Source organism: Tauraco erythrolophus, chromosome 2, assembly GCF_009769465.1.
Source record: "Tauraco erythrolophus isolate bTauEry1 chromosome 2, bTauEry1.pri, whole genome shotgun sequence".
NCBI classification, from domain to species: Eukaryota; Metazoa; Chordata; class Aves; order Musophagiformes; family Musophagidae; genus Tauraco; species Tauraco erythrolophus.
The window spans coordinates 85,804,687-85,814,218 of record NC_141466.1 but is presented as its reverse complement, the minus strand read 5'-3'; the positions used below and the strand labels follow the sequence as shown (position 1 = coordinate 85,814,218).

Below are 9,532 nucleotides of genomic sequence, written 5' to 3'. Positions count from 1 at the left end.
CTACTGAGAGTAAAATGCAGTTAAAATTTAATTATAGTTCTCCTTTTATTTCTTTCCTTGCATAAATGTGGTATGAACCAAGTCTGGGCTATTGACTTTTCTCCGATTTCTTGCTCCCTGAGGTGGAAAGTTCCTCTGGATTTCTAGAGATGGAAAACTACAGAGTGCTGAGCTCTGGCAGAAGGGAAAGCGTAACAAGCATCCGGGCATGGTGACGGAGACTCCTCTTGACAGCGGTGCTCCTCAGGCACAACAGACCTTTCTATCAAAGCTCATGTGTGTGGGAGACAATTTTTTTGGGGCACTGTTTGGAGCCTGAAGATTCAACTCTCACAGGGAACTAGAGTCTTAAAAGCTGCACCTTTTCCCATTGCACATGCCTTTTGTTAGCCTTGCCTTGTCTTGCGTAGAGATGCGGCTCCGTGTATGCTTAGAACCACGCAGAATAAAAATGAGGCACGGGACTGCGAATGTGGCTCTGCCCCTGGCACAGAGCAGTAGGGAGCAAACCTATCAGATATAGCAGCATCCAGCCCCTGTGCTCCACGCAGCTCTTCAGAAATGACTGAGGATGTTACTGCTTGTATTCCACAGATCCTGACTACCTTCAAAGTTTCACTGAGGTGATTTGCTTTCAGTTCAGAAGAAGGGACACAAGACTGCAATTCACCCATTTTCTTCATGGCTTAGTTGAAGGAAAAGAAGGGCCTGTAACAACTTTTGGTACTGGGATTGGTACCTGATTTTGATCAGGGATGCGATTTGTCACCTGTATCACTCCTACACCAAGCCATGCGGTTCACTGTTGAGAGAGCATTGGTGCTCAAGATGTTACCACACTACCGGCTGCTCTGAGCCCCCTCAACCATTACAGCAGAGCAGCCACGCAAAGGCTTCTCTCACCTTTTCAGTGAAACATCTGCTGGGTTGAAGGTGCCTAACACTGAATTAAACAAATGCCGTAGCTTTGCAGCCAGGTGGCTGTGGAGATGTAGGCTTTAGGGCTATGCTACAGAGGGAGCAACCCCAGGAACAAGTGTGGCAACAGGCTGCCGTGGTGGTAACCTTTCAAACAGCTGCAGCTGTTTGCAAAGCGAGCCTGCACCTACACGCGTAATGTTTTTCCCTTTCCCAACAAGAATAAGCCATATTAGCATTATCCCAGCACAACTGCGTCCATACTCAGGGGAGTTAGCTGCAACGGTATTGTTAAAGCAATTCAGCTTTTGTAGGTAGACAGGCTATAATTACACTAAATTAAAATAGAATGCTTTTGTTCTAACCTAGACATCCCCACGAGGACTTGCACCAAAATAACCAAAGGTACGAATTAAGCCATTTCTGTTATTTCAGTACATGCCTGAGCACAGGCAGGCTCCCACTCTGATCCTTCTGGCTGTCGATCCTGGCAACGCTCAGCTGCCTGGTTGATCTCCTCTTCTCAGGCTTCCTCACAGGGGGATGAATAAATGAAAGCACTCAACTGAAGAAATGCTTCTTGGTTGCAGCCAGGTGCCCTGTGATGTTTCTCTCTGACACTAACTCCTGCACATGGCAGCATCATCTTTGTTCATTTAGGGGAAAGCAATTCTGCAGGACTGGGGAGTCCCACAGGAGGGTCAGTGGCCCTTTCAGGTCTTGAGCATGAGGGTCACACTGAACCCCTGCACTCCGCTGGCTGCTGTGCTCCACCCCTGCCCGGCTGTGCTCCCCACAAGAAGCAGTTGGGCACTGTTGCCCCAGCGCAGGGCTCCAAGGAGCAGTTTCTTCCCCACCCTTCCAAATGCATGCACATGGCATCCAACCTGGGGTCTTTCCAGCTGCCTCCAGCCAGGGAGGACCTTGGCTCTGGCCCTGCTTTGGAGTGCCCAAAATGTTGTCTAAGTGCATGATGAGCATAATCCCATGGAGAGCTACAGCGGCTGTTCCCATGGAAGAGGCCAGGACACATAGGAAAACAAGATCAGCTTCAGCGAGTGACTATTTCCATGAGACACAAGCCTTGGCAGGGCCTTCGGTGGTCAGACCACCACGCAGCTCCAGTGTTTATAGAAGCAGGAAGATGACAGCCCCGTAGGCCCGACATTGCTAGCTCCTGCAGTGAGCACGGGGCAGGCAGTGGGGAATGATGGCAGTTGCACCACGTGCTGCAGTATGAAACCAGCTGCATCATGTGTGTTTCCATTTCAGTGCAGGAAATGGGGAAACAGCACTCCAGATCACCCTAGGAACTCAAAGATGATGAAAGTGGTATACTGAAATCCCGACATTTAAGTTGTTTAAGCTACCTGTATTTGCTGTCTGCAAAACGAGGATACTAACATCTGTATCCCAGATTCTCCAGGTGGCAGCATTCACGCTTGTACAGTGCTGTTAAGGTCCCCAGAAGAAATGCGTCAATAACGTTCCCAAATTAGGGCAGAGCCAAACTTTTCAGCAGCCTTTCATTCTCTGTGCTCAACTGCAAAAGTTTCCACGGCCAACTCATTTGAGCGGTGCTAAAAACATAGTCTCCCCATTTCCCACGGCACATGGCCCAGTTTATCCCTCCCCAGGCCTGCAGGTGGGAGCTTACCGAGCGCCCACCGCTCCCACGGCAGACACGCCGAGAGCACCCGTCGAACCTCAAGTGCGCTCCCGCCTTCTTAAGTCCTATCACTACATTCGGCGGGGGCGAGGGGCTCCCGCGGCCCAGGGAGCCTTTGGGCACGCAGGTGAACCCTCGGCCCGCCTCGCCCCGCTAACAACGGGGACGGACCAGCCGCGGAATTCCCCCTTCCCGCACGGCGGCGCGGACAGAACGCGGCGGCCGCCAGCCGCGGCTCCGACGGGCCAAACGGCGCGCCCCGGCCCCGCCCCCGCCGCGCCGGCCAATGGCGGCGCGCGGCTCCTCGCGGCGCTCCGCGGCGGGGCGAGGGGGCCAATGAGGAGCGCGCCCGCGCGGCGGCGGCGCGCCCTCTGTGCGCCCGCCGGCGGCCGTCGGAGCGGGCGGCGCGGGGCGCTGTGGCGCCGCCTGCCGGGCCGGGCCGGGCCGGGCCGCGCCGGCTCCTCCCCGCGCGGCGCTATGTCACGCGGACGCGCGGGGCCGGCGGTCGGGACTCGGTAGCGCGTGGCGAGGCGAGCGCAGCGCAGCCGGGATCCCGCTGACGCCGACTGCTCCGGGAGCCGCCGACACCGCCTGCGCCCGGGAAGCGCCAGTGGCGCCGGGGCTGGCTTCGCGGCGGTCGCGCCGCGCCTGCCGGCCCACCGGGGCCCCGCACCGCCCGCCCGTCACCACCGCCGCCGCCGCGCCTCGCCGCCCTCCGGCCGGCGGCCCCGGGTCGCGCGCCGCCCCCCGGCCGGCGGGGCTCCGCGTCGCCGCGCGGATGCCGCCGCAGCAGGAGGGCGAAGCGGGCTACATCAGGAAGCCGGTGCCGGGCGGCTGCGAGGTGCCGCCGGTGCCCCCGCGCAGGGTGCGCAGCGGCCGGGCGGCGGCGGCGCTGGGGGCGGCGCTGGGCGGCCGCTGCCGGGCGGCGGGGGCCGGGGCCGGGGCTGCGGCGGGGGCAGGAGCGCCAGCCGGGGCCGGAGCCGAGCCGCGGCGCAGCATCAAGTGCGTGCTGGTGGGGGACGGCGCCGTGGGGAAGACCAGCCTGGTGGTGAGCTACACCACCAACGGGTACCCCACCGAGTACATCCCCACCGCCTTCGACAACTTCTCCGGTAAGGGCAGGGGGCGGCTGCGGGGAGCGGGGCGGCGGGAGGGGGTGCTGCCGCCGCGGGGAGCGGCGCGTCCCGCCTGTGCCTCCCCGCGGGGCCGTGGCGGGGGCTGCTCGGGGTGGGGGGTCCAGCTTCGGTTATTTCATTATTTATTTATTTGAGGGTTGGACCGGAGCTTGTTAGGCTTCCATCGCAGCCAGCAGCACGCGGTGATCTCCCATCTAACGGAGCCCGGCTGGCAGCTGGTGTCGCGCCCGGCCGTGCCGCCAGAGCCGGGCTTTAATTGTGAACTCCCCGGTCTAAAACTTCCAGCTCTCGGCGAGATTAGAAGCGCCTAAAAGGAAGGCTTAAATCCTTGCCTCGGCTCACCATTGCAGAGGGAGAGGTTCTGGGTTTCCTCTCTGGTTCGGTGGGGGGCTTCTTATGTCCCGGGCGCGTTGGAGATGGGCAAGAGGATAATGAACTAAAACCCTTCGTAGCAGGAAAAAAAAAAAAGGACACGGGCCGCTTGGCCCGCGCTCCCCGCCGCCAGCTGAGGGCTGGTGCGGTCGCTCCCAGCCTCATCTCGTTCAGCGAATAAATCGGAAAGCCCCGAGGGGCTCGTGTGTGCCCAAGTGTTAGCGGTAGAGTCACTCCGAGCTCCGTTAAGTTGTTAAATCTAAACTAATTGAAGAGAAAACTGTCACGAGCTGAGGGATGGTAAATCTTTCCTTTCTTTATTTTTTTTTCCTTAATGGAAAACGTGTAAAGTTGGCCTCACCACACTTTTCCCCCTCCCTCCTCCTTTCTCTCCAAAGCTGTCGTGTCTGTCGATGGCAAGCCGGTGAGACTTCAGCTCTGCGATACAGCTGGTCAGGTCAGTGAAGCCACTTATTTGATTTAAGTGACAGCGGGAGGGGAGAAGTTGTTTCACAAAGTCGTCCTGCTAATGACTTCATGGATTTGAAAGGATTCCCAGTGTTTGATTATCTTATTAAACCGCTATCGTTTTCGCTGCTGCTTAACCCACCGCTTTGCCCGGTGTCTGTTGAAGGGTGGGGGACAACATACTGTGCCTCTGTGTAGGGGCTGGGCACAGGCTGCTGCTCCGCTGGCTCAAGCTGCTGCTCTGCTTAGCCTGACAAGAAAGGCTGAACGTATGGAGGATTCAAGGGCCACCTGGTTTTCTCTTTGAGTGGTTATCACTGTCTTTATTTTTGCCAAATAACTGCGGGTTTCAGAATTACAGTGTTTGGGATGTACGCATGCAAAGCATCTGCAGCCGTAGGTGTGCAAGAGATAGGGTTTTTGAAGGGGCAGAAGCCTAAGGGAGAAAAAAGTCCTATTGGGTGTTGTCCGTGGAGTATTCGCCGTTCCCACCCACTTAAAAAGTGCTTCCACCCCCAAGCCGAGGTTTGGTGTAGTCTGAGTCCTGAAGGGTTGAGGGGGGTTGATGGCTCTCAGCTCCTGCCTTGCCTGATACGTAAAAAGAACCCGTTTCGACTGCCTTATATTTTCTGCAAGTCCCTGGCTTGTACCACCCTGAGCAGTATGCAGCACTGCTTGCCAGGGATTGAGTCTGGATAGCCAAAAGTATTTTGCTACCTAGCTGGCATTTGAAGGCAGTGGGACTAGGTTCCTGTGCAGCTTTGTGCATCTGGGTCTACGCCTTCACCAAAACCACGCTGAAAAATCTCAGTGGCCTTAACATACAAACCTATTTAGGTGCGTTGTAACTGGGCGCCCTACTTAAGAAAGGGGTTTGAAGGGCTGTACGGTCCTAGACAGCAGTGTAGCATTCCCATGTGTCCTACAAATGGAAGATAAAATCCTACAAGCAGCCTTCTGCGGGTGATGGTACAAAGCAGAACAGCAGAACTCTCCTGTGATCTTGTGCCCTGCTGAAGGGATGGGCTGGTACCACAACAGCCTTGGCTGTACACGTTCATACACAGAGCGTGGCAGGTGGAATTGTCATCGGGTGACAGCCTGTGGGCAGGCAGCACCTGTGGGAACGCGGCCACAAGTGGCAGGAGACACAGGGAGGCCCAGTCAGAAGTCGTCCCGAATAAAAGATACCTAGCAGGACACTTTGGTAAAACACTGCTGCAGTGAGGTGGCTGCTGAAACGTGCAGCAAAAAAGCAGCACTCCAGGCAGAGGGAAATTGTATTTGGGCATCTCCAGCCCCAAGAGGTGTAGAGTCCCTGCAGGTCATGTACCTCCCATTGAAACTGCAGGAGTGTGCTTGGTGTATAAAGGGCGCTGTTTCTTCTGGATAGAAACCCTTAAGATCCGGGTTTGGCTTTCAAACGCGTTGAATCGAGCCCTTCTGAGGTTTATCACGTAGCAAGAAGAGGTGATTACGTGGGGAGGTGCCTTTCCGTAAAGGGCCCTGTCGTTCAAAGCGGCAGCTCTCGGTAAATACGGGGCTTCTCTCGGGCCAAGCGGCAAGAGCCTGGCTTCCTCTGAGGCTTAATCTGAGAATCAAGAGAGCTAATGAAGCTTGCTTTCCTGACTCGTGTTTTATAAATTGCTGTCTCTCTCGGAGATACTGCTGGAAGGAATGCATTCAAGCGAAACGAGTCTTCTGAGGCTTCCAGGGGGCATTAAACTGCATATCCTGGGCCTCCAGAGGCTTTAAAGCAAAATTTCACATCTCAAAAATTAACAGGGGACTTGCAATTCAGCAGTAAACTGCTGGGACCAGAGAGGGTTTTTCAGCTGTGTGTGTTCTTTGCACTTTCCATTCAGAGCTTTTGAGAACGCGGTCCGCTTTAATTAAAATGTCACTGCCGCTGAGGCAAATCCTACCTGTTCAGGCTGCTAGTGTTACCCTGCTTTTATCCTGCTGTCAGCATAAAAGCAGCCTGCCTGGAGTTAACCCTTGCTTCTTGCTGCATTCTTCAGCATGCCTTTGTTACCATAAGGTGTTTGGCTTTCTTGTGGCTAGTTCCTGAAGCCGAGAAAGGGCCTTGCTTGGCTGGAGCTTGCACTAAAAGGAAAAAAAAAAAAAACCACAACAAAAAAAACCAAGAAAGGTAGTGCTGGGAGGCCTGTTTGCAGTTTGTTTGATGTGGCATGGGTGGGAGGGAAAGGTAAAGCTCTTACTCTATGCCATTGGCATGTTAAGCCTGCACATTGTGAGTCATTATTGCTGCCATCAGATTGAAATCCCTGGGCACAATGGCAGGGAAATTATTCCCATATCCTGTAGGATGTTGTTAAGTAGTCACCAGTTAAAAAGCCGATTCCAGGAAGGGTACCCTTGCTGCTGCCTGCTTGCTTGCTCCGCTCTTGCCTGTATCTGGAGGTAGGGTTGTTGACAAAGCAGCTTTGAGGTACTCAGGTGCTCCTCATCAGAGTGGTTCACTGACTCGCCCCTGTGAGAGGTGGACCTGTAGAAAGTACCTTCTTCCTCCCATACTTCGATTTTTGACTTCCTCGCTCGTGTGCCTTAACTTGCTTCCCGTGGCATCGCTCCTTTGCTGAAATAGGGTAGAGGGCCGGTGTACAGAGAACAAAGGAATTATTTAGGCACTCGAAATGAGCTGCAGCATTAGTCAGCTACATAGGGAAGCCACCACCGCTGTCCTGTGTGCCCAACAGTGACAGGGTGCCTGCCGGCCAGTGGCCATGAGACCTCAGGCTGGGTACGGGTGACTTCTGCTGGTAACACACCTCATTGAGTGGTCTGGGTGCTCATGTTGAGGTGCCTCTCAAGATGGCAGTAGCAGGTGATGCTCAGCTTCCCCAAAGGTCAGCGGCAGGCTAGAGCTGGGAGCTTATTGGGATGTCCTCTGGGGCTGGTGTGCTCTTTCCGTCAGGTGCTAATGTGATTTCATTCCGTGCAGGATGAATTCGACAAACTCAGGCCTCTGTGCTACACCAACACGGACATCTTCTTGCTGTGCTTCAGCGTGGTAAGCCCCTCGTCCTTCCAGAACGTGAGTGAGAAGTGGGTTCCTGAAATCCGTTGCCACTGCCCCAAGGCACCCATTATCCTGGTTGGGACGCAGTCAGACCTCCGTGAGGATGTCAAAGTTCTCATCGAGCTGGACAAGTGCAAAGAAAAGCCGGTCTCGGAGGAGGCTGCAAAGCTCTGCGCCGAGGAAATAAAAGCCGCGTCCTACATCGAGTGCTCTGCTTTGACTCAGAAAAACCTCAAGGAGGTCTTTGACGCGGCCATCGTGGCTGGTATTCAGTACTCGGATACCCAGCAGCAACCAAAGAAATCCAAGTGTAGGACTCCAGACAAGATGAAAAACCTCTCCAAATCCTGGTGGAAAAAATACTGCTGTTTTGTATAGGGGTTGGGAGGACCTGAGTGCTGCTCTGAGGAAATCAAATAGAGGCTATATTAGCTCAATTCTCATTCTGTGTCGTCCCGAGTGTATAGTGTAGATCTATATGTATGTGTATATGTTGCTACTGGATATCTTGATTGCCCTTTCGAGGGTGGCAGAAGGATTCTTAGTTAAATAATGGCTATAAATCAGATCTGGCATCCAATTTCGTGACTAAAACCTGTCATTAAGGAAGAAGAGCGCCACGTGTCTGGGAGAAGGATTTGTCTAAAGGATTCAACTTCTTGTGTTATGAGGTGTGTTGCAACGGAGTGGAGCACACCAGAGGCCTTTGCTGCCAGGGCTTCGCAGGAGGAACACACGAGCGACTGTGGAAACGTAGAGCTCTGTACGTGGACGGTCAAAGGGAAAAATAACACTGTGCCTCCTAACTGACATTTGTAGCTTTAAAACCCCACTCCTGCTCTCTTCTCCTTGTTTTCCCAAGCCAATGATCTTAGGAATCGCTTTAAAAAGGGTATGCGAGAGGTGTAATCTATACGCAAATGCCATGGTTGGAAAGGTCACGAATATACCTTCAGCATGGGGTGAGGGAACCTAATCCCTTATGGAGCTGACATCTCGTTTGTCACCTCCTGACTGCGTGAAAGTCCTTTCTGTCTTCCTTCCCCTGCCCTTCCCAGGAAGCCACGTGGAAGCCCGAGGAACGTGACCAAGCTTTAACTCGCTACCTCGAGCAGTGGCGATTTCCTCTGTATTTTTGCAGACATGACGACAGTTCATCTATTTCAGCTGAAAGGAATGTAAATGCTGTTGTGTTGGGTTTGGGGTTTTTGTTTTTTGTTTTTTAAAGAGATGAAACAAATAACGGTGCAGCACCATGTAAACCACATCTGTTTTTAAGTCTACAGCCAAGAATTTCAGAATGCCCCTCCTTAGCTTTTAAGGCTGCTAAACAAATAACAGGCAGATTAAGATTTTTAACAAACTGGACTCTGGAAACTGAGGCTGCTGTGTCGTCTTCATGATGCTGTTTCCAACCAAGTAATGTTTCCCTTCTAAAGGCAGTCACTTGTGGTTGAATCTTGTCCAAGCTCATAGTCGTGAAATTGGCTGAGGCTACCTCGGAAATTTAACCAAGATTTTTTTTTTTCCCAGATCAGTCCAACAGATTATCTGAAATGTGCCTAAAATGTAGCTGAGTGATTAACGTAGTGCGGAGTTGAGTGTGACCTATTCTCTGACTAAATCTGGTTCCTACTAAACTAAGCCCTGGTGAGTTTGAGAGACCTGAGGGGTAACGTGACTCTCTGCAAGAATCAGTATTTTAAGTTATTCTGCAGAGGACATTCAGTTTGTGCTGTCTGTCTGCCGGCCTTTTTTATGGCCCTGACTACTTTTTTTTTTTTCCCCTTAAATATTTCAAGATCAGATTATTATTTTTTTTTTCTTTTGGCCATAGCCTTGAAGTGACCTTTTTCATAGTCTTAAACTAACCTGCAGTGACAGAAAGCCAGAACCTTTTTTTTTAATCAGAAATGAATCAATGCC

The 9,532-nt window shown here is 53.1% G+C and overlaps 1 protein-coding gene across 2 annotated transcripts; it reads left to right on the top strand.

Moving 5' to 3' along the window:
- Positions 1–451: 451 nt before the first annotated feature.
- On the top strand, positions 452–7,984 carry RHOU (ras homolog family member U). 2 transcript variants are annotated; one of them, XM_086627388.1, is made up of 4 exons: positions 452–480; positions 3,584–3,699; positions 4,494–4,552; positions 7,529–7,984. In XM_086627388.1, the coding sequence occupies exons 1-4, from the start codon at positions 452–454 to the stop codon at positions 7,982–7,984; spliced, it is 660 nt and encodes a 219-aa protein (XP_086483514.1). The 2 variants fall into 2 exon arrangements, with proteins under 2 accessions (XP_086483514.1, XP_086483508.1); XM_086627382.1 differs by lacking the exon at positions 452–480 and having other exon boundaries at positions 3,366–3,699.
- Positions 7,985–9,532: the final 1,548 nt, after the last annotated feature.

Bases quoted from the DNA above. Each gene is read 5' to 3' on its own strand.
- RHOU (XM_086627382.1), top strand. From the start codon at position 3,366: ATGCCGCCGCAGCAGGAGGGCGAAGCGGGCTACATCAGGAAGCCGGTG. The intron at 3,700-4,493 runs GTAAGGGCAGGG...TTCTCTCCAAAG, and splicing joins CGCCTTCGACAACTTCTCCG to CTGTCGTGTCTGTCGATGGC. The intron at 4,553-7,528 runs GTCAGTGAAGCC...CATTCCGTGCAG, and splicing joins TCTGCGATACAGCTGGTCAG to GATGAATTCGACAAACTCAG.